General features: G+C 47.8%; 1 protein-coding gene across 1 annotated transcript in view; it reads right to left on the bottom strand.

Annotated features, from left to right (window-relative positions):
• LOC139047030 (phospholipid-transporting ATPase ABCA3-like) overlaps nucleotides 1-19,322 on the bottom strand; it is a 177,823-nt gene that overhangs the window by 20,278 nt on the left and 138,223 nt on the right. Inside the window, exons 10-14 of the mRNA XM_070520976.1 lie at nucleotides 17,410-17,527; nucleotides 9,935-10,089; nucleotides 7,538-7,693; nucleotides 1,817-1,989; nucleotides 20-230 (exon numbers count right to left, since the gene is read on the bottom strand). Coding sequence (XP_070377077.1) covers nucleotides 20-230; nucleotides 1,817-1,989; nucleotides 7,538-7,693; nucleotides 9,935-10,089; nucleotides 17,410-17,527 — 813 coding nt within the window. The remainder of the gene's footprint in view (nucleotides 1-19; nucleotides 231-1,816; nucleotides 1,990-7,537; nucleotides 7,694-9,934; nucleotides 10,090-17,409; nucleotides 17,528-19,322) is intronic.

Raw genomic sequence — 19,322 nt, 5'->3', positions numbered from 1 at the left:
GACGGTTTGCAAAGTATACCATGAACATGGCGACGATCTTGCGGGTGCGGATGATTTGTCCCAGGATGAAAACTGCCTCGTTGTCCGAGTCGCTCTGCAGCCGAGCTTTCGGCGCGTAATTGCGCAGCAGATCCTGAACAGCCTTCACGTTGCAGCTAGGGAGCTTGTGGACCTTCATGTGGTAGCCGGTACCGAAACGCTGCTTCAGGAACGTGGGCGAGCCACCACACCTGTGTTAACATTGCAAAAAACAACGAAATACACATTCTTGCGGTATGTGTTTCATGGCTATATTTCTGTTTGATGCAGCAATACAGCAAAGCTATTTCACTCGACGACGAAGAGAAATGGCGCCAAAAGAACGCGAAACAAGAGCCTCAAGCAGAAAGAACGCGACGTCATGGTCTTGTGTGCTTCTCGTTCTTATTTCACGTTCTTTTGGCGCAAGCTAAATGTCTCAATTCTCAAATGCGCATACCAACTAACCTTAATTTCTTAGTTAATTATTCTACAAAGGCAGTTTCTGTTATAAGTATAGAAAAATACCATGTGTTGATATTTTGCGCAACCTGACGTCACTTCCGACACCAAGGTGAACAACAAAAATCATTTTCTTCAAAAGGCTATAGAAATCGGAGGGTCGAACCGCGCCAATAAAAGTATCCGAGTCGGAATTTTAACCATAACCGAATCTGAACCCAAGCCCGTACCCTTATAGCTCGTCTGAACCTGAACTCATAAAGAATCATAACCGTTACCGGTTCGGTAGGAAATGGATCAAGCATCTAGAGCTACAGCGAGTGCTCAAAAGACACGCGATTCTTCGAAATAATTACGCAATCAGTCGGAGCGCCCCTCTAGCAATCTGTTACGACTCACGAGCTGCGTTTTGTGCGATATGGTGATAAGACACCGAGTATGTGCTGCAGTAACAATACGGCCACATAGGCAGGGACGCCTGCATTTCTGAACTCGGCGACCAGTTGTGTTCCACGGCTGAGACGTTCTTTGCAGGAGGCTGTTACCATTTCTGCTCGGTCGGTAGGTCGGCCTGCGCTGCTATTACCAAATACGCCGCACAATCACACACGCCAAGACACACGGAGAGCCAGAAACACCATCACGGGATAATTGGGATACCAACAAGGTAATCAGCTCGGCGTATTGTAGCAATAACACTGTGGTCCGATACTAAAGCACTCAACGCTACTGATTACTGGGGATTCTGAAACACACGCGCAGACGCCAGTATTGTGAGAGCCATTGCCCCTATCGCCAACTTGAACACTGTCTGCCGATCGCGCAAAGCACCATGATGAATATCATCGTAGGGCAACGATTCTACTTGACCTGATATGGGACAGTGGGCCAGTTGTTTACACACTTCAACTGCAGTGCTCGTCCCCAGATCCTTCGGGAAGTCCCAGTGACTTGCAGAAAATTGTGCAAAAACCACGTATGGTGACAGCCAATGTAAACGAATGGGAATTCTGTAGAAAGCTATATTCCCCTAGTCAAAGACACGATGAGCTTGGAGGCGTATATTTGTTTCAGTGAGGATATTTGCGCAGCGAGTGTTGTTTTATTACGTAATTCCATGGGTGAACCGAATGATTGCAGTGGCCCCGAGAATGCAGTCGTAGGTATAACGTGCTTTACGTTACCGAACAGGGGCCACGCGGTTCTGCGTTGGTTCTCTTCTTTTTTTTTTAGCTAATAGCTTACCTTGGTCCTTAGGCTGGTTTTCGCGGTCGGTTGTTTATTCCCCCTCTCCGTTTGTTTTTCTTTTTCTTTGGTGACAGCATGCGGCGTGTACCTGATCTTTCCATTGGCCATGATGACAATGCGGTCTCCGAGCACGTCAGCTTCGTCCAAGTGCTGCGTAGTGAGGAAGATGGAGCAGCTGCGCCGAATCTTGAGCAGCAACTCCCACATCTCGCGGCGACCGTCCGGGTCCATGCACGACGTCGGCTCGTCCATGATGATAACCTGGATGGTGGGAAAAGACAGTGATGCAGAAGTAAGACGTATTTCTGTCACAACGAGATGACCGCAAGCCAATGTTGCGTGTGAATGGAAAGCTACAAGCAGCGGGGAAAAAATTCAGGTGTACGCCCATTTACTTAGTGACACATTGACGATAAAGTCGGTGTAAGATTCCGTTCCAGTTGGGGTAGATGTGTGAAGATGCTGTGCGCGAAACCTGCTATGACAGGAAGCGGCGCTACTCCCTTTGTGATTGTTTACCGAGCGGTACTCACTCTTGCAGACGTTCCGGAGATGAAGCCCTTTCTTTGCAGGGTAGCGATGCAACGCTGGCGGATGGGCAAATTTCTGCATCCTCGAGGAAAGCCGCACATCTCGAAGTGTCCGTAAACGTAAGGACAGCTGCAGCAGCGGTTCGCGAACTTGGCTACACATATTCACTTCGTTCCTTAATAATTCAGTCACTATTCTTGCAGCCAACTTCTGCACACGTCTTCAACACGCGTGATTCAATCCGGTAAGATTAGAGCACAGTATGGAAGCGTAAACTCAGTTGCATTTCCGGCAGCTGATCACACAGAAGCGATGTGGAAGCGGCAATGGTTTCGTATTCGCGCTCTGTCGCTGAGGCGACTTGCGGCGCATAGTGTTCCTGTATATGCTTCCGCAGGGAGCAGAGTTGCGCATACCCTTTCCGGCGCCGCTCGCACCGCTATTGGCCGAGCGCGAAAAATGACGTCAAATGATCCGCGCCGCTGCGAAGCCAACTTTACGGGCGCATTGCTGACTCATGCGAACTCGTCGTTTCCGTCAGTGCCATCGCCATTGCAATCACCGGACCGTCGACCGTGCGTTGAGAGGAGCAGCTGCGGGTTGGGTGCTAAGTTGGCATATGGTGCTAAGTTGGCATATGCATATTTAGCTCTCTAGCTGTGATAATTGTAATATATTCCTTCTCCGTGTGAAGTTTTGAGAACAGTAAAATTGATTCTAGTCAATTTATTGTCTTGAAGTGCATAGGCTTATTTATTTCGCTGACTAATTGCTGCCATAGAAGCTAAGCCGGAATTGTATGTGTGCTAGCTTGTGAGCATCATGTATCAGCCAGTGGAACAAAAACTTATCGTTAAATTAAACTTGCTGGAAATCTACGTTGTGCTTTGGTGAATGCTGTTTCCTGTGGGCGGGAGTGGAGTGAATGCACTGTTGAATGACGTAAAATTTCCTTGCCTCTGACGCGATAGGTCACAAAGCTTTGTAACCTGGCTTTTTGGCCAAAGCCTGCTTCAGTGATTTCATTGACTTGATACGGTGTCTTCAACTACTGGCTTTTCTCTGAGTGGTAAGAGATCAAGAAAAATGTGCTGTCATATTACAGTCTGCACTGTGTGAATAATTACTCTGCAAGTTTGCCATCTTGATGTGATTAGTGCAATAAAAATAACGTGTTATTACCCTTAATAGCTTGTTGCCTTTGCAGTTTCTTTGAATTCTGCCCCCAAGGTTCCAAGAACCAGCACACTTGGCCTGCTGCCAGCAGCCGTTCATGCATTCCCTTGTATAAAATAAATTTGATCGAGAAGCTCTTGCATCTTGAATCTTTTTTCTACTTGCAGATTTGCCGCTACTATATAGCTGATTAGTCTGCGATATGAATGAATCGTAAAAGTAAGCTTTGCTTAAAATGTGCGCATGTGGACATTTGAAATGCGCTTAAATCTTTGTCTGCACCGCATGTATCGAAAACGTGCAGCTGTTGTGAAAGATGGTTAGTGGTAAATGGCGCTCTGTCAACGGTCACTGACATAATTATAGGCACGATAGCTCTCTTGGCGAGGGTCATTAATCGGCTGGTTTCGGCAGCCAAAATGCGCTAAGTGTCTACCTTACGTGTGTGAAGTTTTAAACACTCTTTAAAACATTTCTTGCTTTCTGACCATGATAAGACAACTTCATATGCATGCTGAAAATCATTGCACCGCTTTTTGTGGCAACGTACTGCGCGTTTGCGAGCGAACTTTGGAGCTGTTCGAGCCACGGGAGAATTTTATTTTGGGGAATCGAAGGTGGTCCTACCCCCTATTTGCACGTTCGTGTGTGTTTGTATATGCGTGTTTACATCGGTACATACAAAGTTTCGGTTGGTTGGAAGCCCACCCCCTCCGGCTGCACGAATGACTCGTTCGAGCGTAGCCTATATAAAGAAGTGTCCTTTGCTAAGCGCCTGCGAACAATTGACGCTTGTAGCTCGCGACCACTAGAGAAAAAAAACGCTACACCGCGCGGCATTTGGCTCCTGCGCGTGCGAGGAGTGGCTTCGCTGCAGAGCTGGATCATGGCGGCGCACCTATGCGCAACTCTGCTCCCTGCGGGAGCATATACAGGAACACTAGCGGCGCACCGACGAAAGTGCCGCCGCGTTTCTCTAGAACAAACTGCTCCGCGAGAAGGGTCAATATGGCACGAGAGATGGAGCAGCGATCGTCATTTCTCCTCGCGTCCGGTCGCGATATGCGCAGATGCTGCCGGTGCACAGCGCCGCCGCCTCTCCCTCCCCCTCTCCAAATTCAGGCTAGCCTTGCCAAACTCTCACCCACCCGTAGACCTACGACACTTGAGGAGTGGCTGGCGGACTCCTCCTCCGACTACGTACGTGCAATGATCGAGCTCATCACGACGCTCGGCTTGGCAGACAACTAGAACAAAGCGGGCGAACCCGGACCGGGGTTCTTGAATAAAGTTTATTCTCTCTCTCTCTCTCCAATCCCGGCCTTTCGCGCAAACGAATACGGCGCGCTTCATCTCAGCTTTCTTCCTTCGCGTGCGCCAGACTGAGCCGTGACCATCGGCTTCCCTAGCGTGCTTTTACTCGCACATAGAGCATACCATGCGTTATGACGGCGTTATCGCCCTTGGACTTTATATGGAACATCACGATGACGCCGAAAATGCGCCTGGGGTGTCCATATAACTGATGTAATCACAGAAACGCTAGAGGGAGGGGAAGAGAAACAAACGATGAAAGCGCTGCTGTTATCAACTTTATTGAAATTTGCGACAGATTTTACTAAATTCAATTAGTTAAAAACTCACCGACTATTCCGATACCCCCTAATGCGGCGTTTTAGCGCAGCTCTATACGTCTTTTGATTTCGCGATACCTTGGCTGGCAGAAAAAAAAACTGTCTCATGCCATATATTGCAAAGGGAGCAAAGTGTTACGCGTCTATCTCGCTAATCGGCGAGACCGCGAGAGGCCGCGCGTTGGTCACGCGCGGGCGCGATTCACAGCAGCCGCCGCAGACAGACCTTCGCTCATACAGCGCTTTCATTCCATAAATGGTATCGGTGGACGCGTTCGCCGCATGCCATTGGTGAACACACGACGGCGCGCTACTCTGGCGCCATATCGTAGCGGTCGTCGCCGCCGACGGGCACAATGCTTTTCTTTTCACTCTTTCGCCATACCTTCCTCCTCTATACATTCCGCATCACGGTTCCGCTGCACCATCCTCCTCCGCTTTTTTCCTCGCACTATCTTCGCTATGACCATCTTTCATCCCCCGCTGCCCTCTGCGTTCACTCTTTCATCCTTCGCTGTGCTCGTTCGCTCACTTACGCCGAGGGACGCCGACGCTAAATTCAAGAACGGCCACCTAGGAGCTGCGCCCTAAAACGAACTTGCGCCAGGCGGAGTGTCTGCAAGAACGCGGACGTGTGAAGCACTTTCACATAAGTGCGTGCGCGCGTGACAAACGTGTGCACACGATGTATCTGTCCTTGATGCGCGGCCGCTCAGCCCGTTGCATCTGACGCAAAGCATATGCTGCGACCATAATAGACATTATGACAAACACTGTCTAATAAAAGTACCGCCACGGCAGTTCGGAAAAGGGTTTTCATTTGAGTTCCCGCGTAATAAAATTATGTTCTCTCGTATATTTGAATAACACTCCGGTGCTATCATGTCTGTAGGTTGTGCGTGAGTCGTACGTTACGAATTTTATGGCACTTTTTACTTCGAGAAATTCAATTAGTTCAATAATGCACTTGGAAAATGGCTTTGTTTGGAATACGGCTTTGGAGTGCCGGCGCAGGCATGCGGCGAGCGCAGAAATAAAGCGCAGGCGTGGGCACCGCACCAATTGCGCATGCGCTACTTCGCCTGCGGCGACGCCGCCTCTAGAGAATGCAGCTCCGCGCTAGTCACACGTTGCCGTGTGCACGTTTTCTTTGTGAACAATTAAGGATACTTCGTCTGCCGATGCTGCCAAACGAGCCGCCCGAGCAGAGACTCAGCGCCACCGCCGAGAGCGCCCTGTCGTTCAGAATCGAATTCTTTGCCACAATCTATCGCGAATTCAAAACGCCTAAAACGTTGCGCTCCAAATTCATTATAGGGAGCATCGTCATCGTCGGTGTATTTTTTTTTCAACGCTCGTGTTATGTTTCCCGCCATGAGCGCATACCAACTCGCGCAAATTACGCCACTATTGTCTGTGGCGCTCGCAGCAGCTGAGTGACGCACTTCTACAACGCCGCTTGCGGTGCTCCTGACCGCAACGGTAAGGCTGTGCTGACCATTCGCTGGTTCAGAAAATCCTGAATGCCAATACAAGTCGGAAATTCGCAAGTGTACATCTTCTACAAATTACAGAAAGAGAATCTGAGTTGGTCCGTAGGTCGAAGTAGGTGCTATAGGAATAACCGTGGGTTCCAAAGTAACTCAATATTTCCGACAGCGTGCCAAATCTTTTTCAATGCTGTCACCTACTTTATCCTTCTCTTGTCTAATCAAAATGCGCGCGTACCCCGAATAGCATTGCACATTGTCGAATGTACTCGTAAGCGACAACTCCGGAATGCACGGTGACGCAGGTGTAAATATCAGAGGGACTTCGCCGGCGCAAGAATAGGTTTCGACGACGAGTGCTACTTGTTTTTCCGAACATGACTTCTAAGCAAAAACTACAAAATTAGCTTTGAACACACTTTACGTAAAGCTTATAACAAAGAAATAAGGCGTGTACTCAGGTGAGGTAGCAATGAGATGCTCCACACGGTCTGGGTGCGGCAAACTGCCGCGCTGAATTTTTTTACCTTATGGCGGGAGCAAAAGGTATTCGTAGTGCGCGATTTTCAATTTCCTTGCTAAATAAAACAATCATGCATACGAAGCACGTTACCAGAAATTCTAGCGAAGTATGACAATATTTTTTTCCCTGTGAGAAATACAGTAGCAAATACAAACTAGGTGCCAGTGCCGTTTCCATTGCTTGTCTACTTAAAACTGATTTTTGCAAACTTGTGCTAGTGACCTTCTGGGATTTCAGATTGGCTGTGTACAAGAGCAGAGAGGTCATAGGTACGCGTAGGTTAATCTCTACTTTCGAAACTGGCCCGACTGCGTCCTAACTTTCGGGCCGCGTAATTACGCGTTCTTTCAAGGCTCAACGTTGAGCAATGGTACCAACAAGCCAAACTGCAAGTGTCACTGCAATTCCACATCGAGGTGAAGCATTCAGAGAATCTGCAGTCATTACGTACTGACCTTGGGCATGGCTAGGATCGCCATTGCAGTGCAGAGCCGTCGCTGTAGCCCCGGTGCGAGCTCCGATGCGAGCACTGTGCGGTATTCCATGAGCCCGACGTCGCACAGGAGGGTGAACGTCTCGAGGCGCGTCCTGTTCATCGGGATGCCTTTGATCTGGCGCGAGAGGCGGGCAGAGAGATAAGTTGCTCGGCAAGTCGGGGTTCGAAAGTAAGAGGCAAAGGGCGGGTAAACAACTATATATGTTTGTATTTTTTATTTTAAATCAGATTACAGCAGGACCGTTAACCTGGTGCCAATTACTCCACAGGGGGCTTTTCTCTCTGCCTAGGCAACAGCGGTCATCGTGTTCCTACAAGCTCCGCCATCACTGGAATGAGTCATTCCTGAAATGCACGTTATGCTCCACTTCCAAAGAATACTGCTCTCTACCGTCAGCGACGCAAACGAGTTCTCAGGTTTCTCCTGCGCGGTGTTTATGTTTGTGTAAGTTATCCTATGATATATTCACGCGGTTGTTTCAGATCGCTCTGACCCGTCATGGTGGCGCAGCGGCTTCGCAGTTCCGATGCCAAGTCCGAGGTCCCGGGATCGAATCCCGGTCGCGGAGGCAGCAGGTCGATCGGGACGAATTGCAAATACGCCCGTCTAACGTGCATTAAGTGCAGGTTAAAGAACAGCAGGTGGTCAAAAGAAATCTGGAGCCCCCCACTATACGGGGTGCCTCATAATCATATTGCAGTTCTGGCACGCATACAACCTCGGAATTTAATTTGATGGCCACGAAGAAAAGCGTTTTTAAGTGGGCTTCACTGATGATAAGGAAGCAGGGTCATCAGTTCCATTCCTCGTTGTTCGAGTAATGCAGCTTTAACGCTGTTTTTCACCACCTTTCCTTTACAGCCCGAGGGCTCTCAAACGAACATCCGAATATGCCATTAGTGGAGGGCGAACATTTGACAAAAAAAATAAAAACGTGGAGGACGCTTAAGCTTCGCCTTTAAGAGTGGAACGCGATAGCATTGAAAGATCTCTGTTTGCTTCTCCCTCTTCCCGGCAACTGTACCTTATGAAACTGTTGCTTATCTGGAAACGTTGGCGGCGAACGCTATACACGAAGGCGGGCTTTCGGGTAGAAACGCGGATTATTGCGTGCAACGCGATAGGTGGGGAGCCTACACTCAGGGCTTGCATGCAGGCTCCCCAGCAATATGGGGAGGCGAGCGCCATCTGGAGGTGCTGCAAGGAACCGGGCGAGCACCCCTTTATGAATGGAAGGAACGAAGGAAAAAGGGTTCGCGTCTGAGTTTCTGTGTAACAGAATTATGTTTTCTCTAATGTTAAAATTGCAATCGGACGCTATCCTTACGGTAGGTTGTATGTAAGTCGTACTTTACAATTTTTCTGATGCATTTTACTTTGAGAAATTCAATTAGTTCGGAACTTCAATTGCGCCACACGGAGTGCCTGCGTAGTTCGGAATGATTCTTCGCGAAAAGGCGGTCGACGCTGGACGTGGGATGTCGACGCCAAATGTCTTGCGACAGGGGCCCTTAACGCTGGCGCGTTAGAAGTCTAAGCTGTGTGGTGTTAAACTATGTGTTAATGTCCTTATTCACGAACAGGAAAAGAAACACAAGGGGTGCGTAGCGTGCACCACAGCTGGCCTACGTTTTAACGCTGCTGCTGCTTGCGCATGCTGACTCGATCTCCGCACGCGGCTGCATCTTCGCAATGGGGGAGCGAACAAACCTGTCGCCGCCTGTTACGTACCTCGATTTCACGATGCTCGCGACCTGCCCTCCATTTCGCGCATTAGAACTTGTCGTAAAATCATAAAAGCGCCCAATGGGAAGTCATTCTTCGCTGTACTGTCAGAAGTGAAAATCTGCGGACACAACTCAATAAGCTCAGAATAGCTTCAGCGGTGTCTTTAGTTGTTATGTCGTGACTTTAATGTGTAAGCTGTGATGCTTCAGTGGCAGACACAGGTACACTAAAACGTAAACAAGAGTCGAACACAAACAAGTGTACATGCCCGCGTTCGTTTTGTGTTTACGTGTGAGTGTTCCTGGTGTGCGCCACGTAAGCAGTGCAACCCGCAGAACACGGACACAACAAACATATGCTACGAGTCGAGCCTGTAAAATAAGTTACACAATATCTTGTGCCGCACCTGTGTAATTCGGTGAGCCTACAAAGCCATGTGCCGACTCGGCCAGCAAGCAAGGCTTACGAAAAGAGCCACGACATCACAACCACCGCAAATTTGCTCGTGCTGCCCAAATCGAAACCGTTGCAGCACGAATTGCACTGTGGCACAGGATGGACGAACTAGCGGTTCCACGTTGGAAAAGGAACATCGCAACGAAAGCCATGGAAAAGTAATCGACGTACGATGGCGAAATACATGAGGTGTTCTTCGACGGTCAGGTCGTCTATGAGAATGTTGTGCTGAGGGCAATATCCGATGCTGTCGCGCGTGTCTCTGGTGGACGTCTGGACGTCGTATCCACCCACGCGCACGACGCCCGACGTGCAGCCCAAGAAGCCTGGACGAGAAAAAAATAGTTTGCGCTGTCATCGAGTCCTGCGCAGCGTTTACGGATACAGCGCACTCCCTCATTCACAAGTATCCAAAGAAGTTCCCCTGTTGTTACGCCGCATTTAACGTTACTTAAAAAACCGAAAAGGCCATCGAAACATTATAGGCTCCGTACATGCCACAGCGAGCGTTTACAAGTTGAGAAGAGTACAGTAGAGGCGATGTGCGAAAACGGAATACAACAAACGCAACAGATGCATGGGCTATGCTGACAGGTTCAAACTCGTGTTTATTTGTTCTGCTCTAAACCAAGAACTACATGCGGCGTGTCTAAGTTACAATAGCAAGTAAACATTCACGTGCACTTTGCATTTCCTGATTTCACTAGCTTCAACTTTCGCTTCGGGGTTTATTTCTAGACGACAGAACACATTGAGCACCATAAGAAATTCAGAGAGTATTTCCTGCGCCAGAAACAACCCAAATAAAGAAGAAAGCGCACAGCATGACGTCCCAAAACTGAGGTGATGGCACGAAATTCGACAAAGACCCAGTCTCATGTTCAACTTTTTCGGTATTGGATAACCTTTCCATTAATGAACATTTGGGCGTGTTAAGTCTATACACTGATTTAATACCGGTACGCTGTGTCCCGGTGACCACTTATCTCGAGCAGCACAGCTGCCCAACGCACTATTGTCTACAAGTGGAACAGCAACAGTAAATTTTGAACTAAAACACCTCGCTGAAATAACTAAAGGACAGCGCCAACATTGTACCGCTACCATCCACTCGCTGAAGCCGGCCTCAAACTATATGTATGTTGTGACACGCTGACGAAGAAGATGTTCTGGTCTACGTATATATATATATATATATATACATATATATATATATATATATATAAACACCACAATGATATTTCACCACAAAGACAAACTGTGATGATGATGTATGGGGTTTTATGGCGCAAGGGCCAGGTATGGCCAAAGAGCACCATGTCTGTGCTAGTGAGTTTGCAATGTAATTATGATTGCTGTGAAGTTGGTGTGACGTGGCTGTAAAGAGGCCTTAAAATATGCGCTCTAAAGTGCGTAAAATCTGTAAAATAAAATTATGGCGATGACGTATGACTTGTGCTATGAACATTTAGATGCATATAGAAAGAATGATACGATAGGTAAAATATCTCATATTATAAGAAATGCTAGAGCACTACTGCCTCCTTAGAGCCCTTGAAACACAAGGGCCTGGAGGCATGTGCTATGCAAATTAATTATCGCAGTGGCATCCTCTGGAGAGAGGAGGCGCTACGAATGCATGGGACTAATAATATGTAAGACGACATCTCTGAGGAAACCTAGGACTGTGTCTGTATTAAAAAGCGGTTCTGGACCAAGAAGCATTGCAGGATGAAGGGAAATGTGCTGTCGGTATGCTAATGAAAAATGTCTCTTTCTCTCAGATTCGGCTTCCCGACACCCCAGGAGGACGTGGAGTACGGTCAGCCTCTCCCCGCATCTGCCACAGGCTGGAGGCTCATTTCCGGTGCGCAGAAAATTATGGGTGCCAAACGTGTGTCCTATTCAGTTCAGTTCAGTTTATTACCTTAAAGGTCCCCCGTAGGCGCATTACATAAGGGGTTACATAAGGGGTTACATAAGGTTCTGAGACGACAGAATAGGACATCTGTTCGGCGCGATTTTGTAGTAGAGGGCCAGAATCCTAACTGTGGTTTTATCAGGTGGAGCTTATTATCCGTTTCCGCGTCCCACATGCGTTGCCAGTGGTCTCGCAATCTCCTTCGCAAGAATGGCCTCAGATCTGTGACAGGCACCGAAGTGGTAGGGTTAACAGCTTGCGATGCGATTGACGTGGCCATCTCGCCCGCCAGAACATTACCCTCGATGCTCCTATGGCCAGGCACCCAGCATATAATGATATGCTGGTTAGATCTGTACGCTTTACACAAGACGGAATATAGTTCATTAAGTACTGGATTTTTGTGTCTATAGAGTGACATCAGGGCCTTCACGACACTTAGGGAGTCTGTATATATCGCTGACTTATGAAGTTTTGATTTTCTTATATGCTTCACAGCAGACAGTAATGCGTAGGCCTCGGCCGTAAATATACTTGTTTTCGGATGTAGTACATCAGATTCTGAGAAGGATGGGCCGACGGCAGCATACGACACCTCAGCATTAGACTTCGAAGCGTCTGTATAGAACTCTGCGCAGGAGTGCTTGTGCTGGAGTTCTAGGAAATGAGTTCGCATTTCGATCTCTGGTGCGTGTTTTGTTACTTCTAAAAAGGATATGTCACATTCTATGACCTGCCACTCCCAAGGCGGTAACAACTTGGTTGGATGCATTAGGCGAAGCTCGAGGAGTGGGACATGTATCTCATTACTAAGCTCCCTCACTCGAAGCGAGAAAGGCTTTCTTACAGAGGGGCGATTATGGAAAAGTGTGGTCCAGGCCATATCGTTAACAGTGTTAAAACATGGATGTTGATGATTGGAGTGTATTTTTAGGAAATATGTAAGGCTGATGTAAGTTCTCTGTAGATGGAGGGACCATTCATTTGATTCCGCGTATAAGCTTTCAATCGGGCTTGTTCTGAAAGCGCCAGTGGCTAACCGGATACCTAGATGGTGAATAGGATCTAGCATCTTTAGCGCGCTCGGGGCGGCAGAGCTATATACTACAGCACCGTAATCCAATCGAGACCGAATTAGGCTCTTGTATAGGTTCATTAAACACTTCCTGTCACTACCCCATGTAGTCGGGGATAGAATTTTCATCAAGTTAATTATTTTTAGACATTTTTCTTTCAGATATTTAATGTGTGGAATGAGTCAAGTCTGTAGTCAAGTATATTACCCAGGAATTTGTGCTCTTTGTTGACAGGTGTTTGGTGTGCACACAGTTCTAAGGAAGGATCCGGAAAGAGGCCTCTCTCTCTTTTTAAAAGAACACAAGAGCTTTTGTGGGGGTTGATTTTAAACCCGTTTTTGTCTGCCCACTTGGAAATCTTGTTCAAGCCCTGCTGCACCTGTCTCTCGCATACTGAGAGGTTAAGGATTTGAAGCCGATTTGAATGTCGTCAACGTAGACAGAATAAAGAATGGCAGGTGGTAGCGAAGCACGAAGCGTGTTCAACTTCATGATGAAGAGCACACAGCTCAGAACGCCTACCTGTGGTACACCTGTTTCTTGTGTGAAAGGTCGCTACAATACGTTGCCAATTTCCACTCGGAAGATGCGATTCAACAAATAGCTTTCAATTATTTTCAACATATTGCCGCAGATGCCCATTTCCGACAAGTCTCGCAAGATGCCGTAACGTCATGTTGTGTCATATGCCTTCTCCATGTCAAGGAATATTGACATGAAGAACTGCTTATGTACAAATGCATCCCGAATATATCCTTCAATGCGTACAAGGGGATCTGTTGTCGACCGGCCTTCTCTGAAGCCACACTGATAGGGATCAAGTATATTGTTGAGTTCAAGGAAATGTATGAGTCTGCGATTAATCATTTTTTCAAAAACCTTACACAGGCAGCTTGTAAGAGCTATCGGGCGATAGCTTGCCGCCATGGATGGGTCTTTCCCCTGCTTCAAAACAGGGACCACAATTGCTTTTTTCCATGCAGTTGGAAAGTATCGTGCAGCCCAAATAGTGTTGAAAATTGTGAGTAGTGTAAGTTGTGCGTCAGTATGTAAGTTTCTGATCATGTCATACATGACTCGGTCAGGTCCCGGTGCAGTGCTTTTGCATGTGTTAAATGCAGCTCTCAACTTGGCAATAACAAAAGGGGAGTTGTATGGTTCATTCTTTCAACATTTTCTCATGAGTGGCTTACATTCTTCTATTTGTTTGTATTTGAGAAAGGATTCTGAATAATTTGTTGGACTTGACACGCTCTCAAAGTGCTCCCCAAGTGAGTCTGCCTGATCTTTCAGTGTATCGCCCTGTGTATTTACCAGAGGAACGGAGTACGTTGGTCGACCTCTAATTCTATTTACCCTGTTCCAGACTTTGGCCTCATCTGTAAAAGAGTTAATACTTGATAAAAAGTTCTGCCAACTTTCTCTTCTGGCCTGCCTGCGGGTTCTCCTGCCTTCAGATTTTACTTCCTTAAAGTTGATAAGATTCTCTGCAGTGGGGGAAGCGCGTAGCAGGCCCCACGCTTTGTTGTTTCTTACGAGCGATCCTACATTCGTCGTTCCACCACGCGACACGCCGTCTGCATGCCAAGCCACTTCCTTCAGATATTCATTTAAATGCGGCATCTATTATGAACGCTGTAAAAAACTCCACAGCCGCATCAATTTCTAAAGAAGACATATCCGCCCATGAGATGCTAGATAGAGTTCACAATTTCTCCCAGTCGGCTGTATTTGTCTTCCACCAAAGAGCTTGTGGAGGAAATTTATTTTTTCTAGGTAATCTTAGCAGTATAGGAAAGTGGTCGCTCCCGTAAGGATTGCTCGTAACTTCCCTTATGAGTTCGGGCAGTATAGACGCGGAAACTATACAAAGATCTATTGACGAAAAGGATCTGTTTGCAAGAGAATAATATGTGGGTTCTTTCTTATTGAGATAGCACGCTTCAGAAGAAAAAAGAAACTGTCCAACGAGACGACCTCGCGCATCGATACGAGAGTCTCCCCACAAGCTGCTGTGTGCATTGAAATCGCCAAGAGCAACATACGGTTCTGGCAATTCATCTATGAAGGACTGAAATTCAGGTTTGCTTAACTTGAAATGTGGGGGTATGTAAAGCGAACAAATAGTGATGAGTTTGTTTTGCAGGACAACTCGAACCGCCACTGCTTCGAGGGCCGTTCGTAGCTGTAAACGTTGACACGCTATGCTTTTTTGAGTTATAATGGCGACACCACCCGATGATGCACCAGCATCATCGCGAGCTTTGCGAAAAGTAACGTGCTGTCGAAGAAAGTTTGTGCGTTTTGGTTTTAAGTGTGTTTCCGGTAAACACAGCACTTTTGGATTGTGTTTGTGGATGAGTTCATGCAAATCATCAAGGTTTCTAAGGAGACCTCTGATGTTCCATTGAATAATTTGTGTATCCATATTTAAAGTAAATTAGTGCTGTGTGTACGGAAACGGAAGTAATGCCTTAGATTACAGAGCTTTTCCGAGGCCCTGTAATCGGGGTTTTGCCCTTTCTGAAGCGTTCGAGGGAGCCTCGCCGCTCCTTAGGCGCTTGGTGCGCCTTGAGTGTAGGTGTAGTGTCCATTGCCTCTTGTGAGGCGCCGGACACGTGCTCTTGCGAGCGAGAAGTTACTGGAGAGGGTCTCGCCTTGGAGCGCAAGAACCCTGCGCCCACCAGCCCGGAGGTCGATGGGGCTCCCTGAGCGATTTGGCTGCGCCGGCTGTTGCCAGCGCTGCAAGGGGCCAGGGAGGCCGGGGCAGCCTCGGCTGCGCCAACCTTCGGGGTCGATAATCCCTCATTCTGGGTTGACGGAGCAGCGCTAGCTGCAACCGCCGCGGGGGCGGATGGCGCAGCTGCCGACTCACTGCTTGTGGGTCGGACAGCCGCCGGAGGCCGTTGTGACGCTGCCCCCTGACGCGCCACTTCGGCAAAGCTTTTCTTTGGCTGGTATGCTACCCGCCTGCGTGCCTCCTTGAATGTGATATTCTCTTTCACTTTGATCGTTACAATTTCTTTTTCTTTCTTCCAGGATGAGCACGACCGCGAGTACGCGGCGTGCTCCCCATCACAGTTTACACAGTGGAGAGCGTTCTCACAAGTTTTAGTGGTGTGTTCTTTGGCACTGCATTTAGCACAAGTTTGGCGGCCTCGGCAGCTCTGCGAGCTATGGCCGAAGCGTTGGCATTTGAAACAACGGAGTGGGTTTGGCACATACGGCCTAACGCGGAGCTTGATGTACCCGGCCTCGACTGACTCGGGCAGGACACTTGAACCAAAGGTGATTATTAGGTGCATGGTTTGGATCTCTTTAGCATCTCGCCTCATTTTAATTCTTCTGACATTGATAATATTTTGCTCATTGAAGCCCTCCAGGAACTCCGCTTCAGTCAGCTTAAGGAAATCATAATCCGACACAACACCGCGGGTGGTGTTCTGTGTACGGTGCGGGGTTACTGTTATGAGGGTCTCCCCAAATGACACTAGCTTCGGTAGTTTGTCATATTGCTTCTGGTCGCGGAGCTCCAAGAGGAGGTCACCGCTTGCTATCCTCGACAACTTGTAACCTGGTCCAAAAACATCAGTCAAGGACTTTGAGACAAGGAAAGGTGAAACGTTTCGCACTGCGCTGTTTGGCTTTTCAGAATGAATAATGTGGAAGCAGGGAAAATTCCGGATTTGGTGTCCAAAAAACTTGAAGACATCTTCGGTGCACCCTCGTTTCTGAGGGCGATCAACAAGGGGCGGGGGGAGAAGTTTCCATGAAAAAATGTATACATTCGGCAACAGCGCCGACCGCCCACCACGGATCCCAACGAGGGGACGCGGCAGAGCTTGTATGCAAGTCTGCACGACGCCAGTCTTACGCCGTCACTATAACAGAATATGGTGGACCCAAGGTTGGAGAGCCACACAGGGTTAACCCTTGCCGCCAGGAAAAGGAAGTAAATAGAAGAAAGAAGGAGACAGGAAAGGCCAAAAGGGAGAGATAAAGACGAAGATTCGAGGAGGGAGAGACAGGAAAAGGCGACTGCCGATGTCCTCCAGGTGGGTCAATCTGGAGGTGCCGTCTATGTGAAGCCGAGGCCGAAGAGGTGTGTTGCCTCCGCCGGGGGGCCTTAAAATTCCAAGCACCCAGCATCGGCTCAACCCCCAGGATCCCCTTTTCCGCAGACACGGCTAAGCCGCGCACGGCTACACGCGGGAGGGTCCAGCCCTCGTGTGCTCGGGTCCGTGGTGTCGCAACACACCAAACGCCTGCTTGTGCAGACGCCCCTGCGGGGAAAAGACAAGTTGTCCTTCATTTGCCCTGGTAAGGGAATGATGGGTGCCCCAGAGTTTCCTTTTGTGATTACCGTTATGCAAATGTGTATCAAGCAGCTCCCCGTCGAAGGAACCACCGAGGAGCATTATTACGGCGCAGTGTGACCATTCCTGCGGCGACGCCGTGCTCCACCCGGGCTATTCGACGAAAAGCTTGCAGTCGAGGACCGCTTGGAGCACACGGCGGTCAATCAACGAGTCAGAGGTTTGTCTCGGTGCGCGCGCTTACATTGGATGTCCTTCACAAGACCCGTGTGTACGAAGCGTGTTCCAGCGGATGGACTATACACTGCTTCCCGGCAGCTTTTAGTATCTCACCTGTAATCATATTCAGCAGCGTCGTCTTTCCTGCACCGTTGTGGCCGAGAAGTACAGTGACCTGGTTCTCGAAAATGCGCAGGTCAACACCCTGGACAGCCACCACTCCGTCGTAGTCCTGCGGTCGCGACGTGTATGCACTGAGTAAATCGAGTGGCCTCGCACCTAGAAATTTCATGACTAATTACCCTTTTTTTATATACAATCGTAAATTCTAACAGAAGCGTATAGTGATGACACATCGAGGCTACAGTTCACCCAGATCATCGGCGTGTTGATGTACACCTCCTATAACCAAAATGTGGCGTGCCCCAAGATTTAGTGCTTCACGACACCCACGCAACAGCCCTTCAAGCCAGAAGGTAAGCACTAGATTCCCTCTGCTGCCACAATAACAATGCAGGGCTCTTTGCATTGCGACTGTGCCTTTGGCTCAACGTACTGCCTGGGTACGTAGAGCATCTACGCGAACCTTAACTTGCGTGGGGAGCACGCAATCGCCTTGCGTATAAAGCGAATTCGTCGAACGGTGATGAACGCGCTCGATGCCCGAGGAAATTACGGGCGCGTTATTGTGCCCGCAGTACGACAATTCCAGATTAATGTATGCAACTTCACCTAAAGGAGACTTTACGTCATGTTAAGAGGACGCTTTAACTCAGTGCCAACTATAGTTTCCCTGTTCAAATATACGTAAAACGCCCAAATTCTCTGACGAGACAAGCAGCGGAAAGATATGAATAAAAGTTGTTGCAATTGAGAGAGCAAGTAAATTCTCCCGACTGTATAGGCAGCATCAATTTCATAAAGGGTTTCGATCTTTTGAGAAAATTGTCCAAAATCAGTGAGTTTCACAAAGTTTGAGCAACGTTTACAAATCCGTTAATGTGCACCAAAAACTGGTATTCTTGTTCTGCAAACTGCCTCTGAACATCTACAGCGGACAAATGGTATTTATAGGTTTGCGGCTTATCTGTATTTTTGCAATGCTTACGAGGGTTTTGCAAAATGTACTCACAAATTGGCGGTATATTTGAAAGCCCTGCCTAACATACATGAACTTTAAACACTTAAGATGCATACGTGCCGTTTACAGAATTATTATAATGTTAAGATACACAGCTGTGAACTTGGTACTTGCGATATATTTAATTTTGCCATTTTCGACAGTCGTAAACAAATTGACGGCCTAAATAAAAAATGTGCTTCCTTCAATTAGTAGATGGTCACACTTTCTTTTATTGCAACCAATGTCATCCGATTCTGTGAAATGGATACCGATAAAAACGATTTAACTATTACGGTATACTTATGTACGAGCTCCCGAGCTAAAGGTTCCTTACGGCGAGCGCATTGCGATACCTTTAAGTGTTCAGGCGACCTATAAGTTGAAGTCAAAGGTCAAATCCAATGAAAATTCTGGACGCGTAAAATGGCTATAGTTTACGATAGAGCAGACATACCTAGAGTGGCCTCCGTGCAACACTTTACGTTTGAAAGACGAAACCAGTGAATGTGTCACGAATGCGTCACAAAGTAGATGCTTTTGATACCTAAACTGAAACAAACACAGCATTTACCACTCGTTAAAAGTGTAATCAAGAAAAAATAAAGTTGAACTGAATTGAAAGTGACGCAAGAGTCTGAATGCGTGGCTCCTCGGTACGACGGTGGCTAAGTGCCGCAGCGAATTCCCGCTTAAAAAATCTTGTAGGCGGCGTTTGTTCGCTAACCACCTGGTGCACGCGTCGTCTGCACAGATGCTAAAGGCTACTAACAGAAACAGAGAGACAATTTCCAGCCCTGCAGCTGTGCTATGATTTCTTTTCTGTAGTGTATACTACTCATTTACAACCAATTTAGTCAACGGCAACTTATGCTGCAGTTGGCGGTTAAGAGAAAGTTTACCTCGA

This window comes from Dermacentor albipictus, chromosome 6, assembly GCF_038994185.2.
Source record: "Dermacentor albipictus isolate Rhodes 1998 colony chromosome 6, USDA_Dalb.pri_finalv2, whole genome shotgun sequence".
Classification (NCBI taxonomy): domain Eukaryota; kingdom Metazoa; phylum Arthropoda; class Arachnida; order Ixodida; family Ixodidae; genus Dermacentor; species Dermacentor albipictus.
Note: the sequence above shows the minus strand (reverse complement) of the source record. Positions and strands in the feature narration are given on the sequence as shown.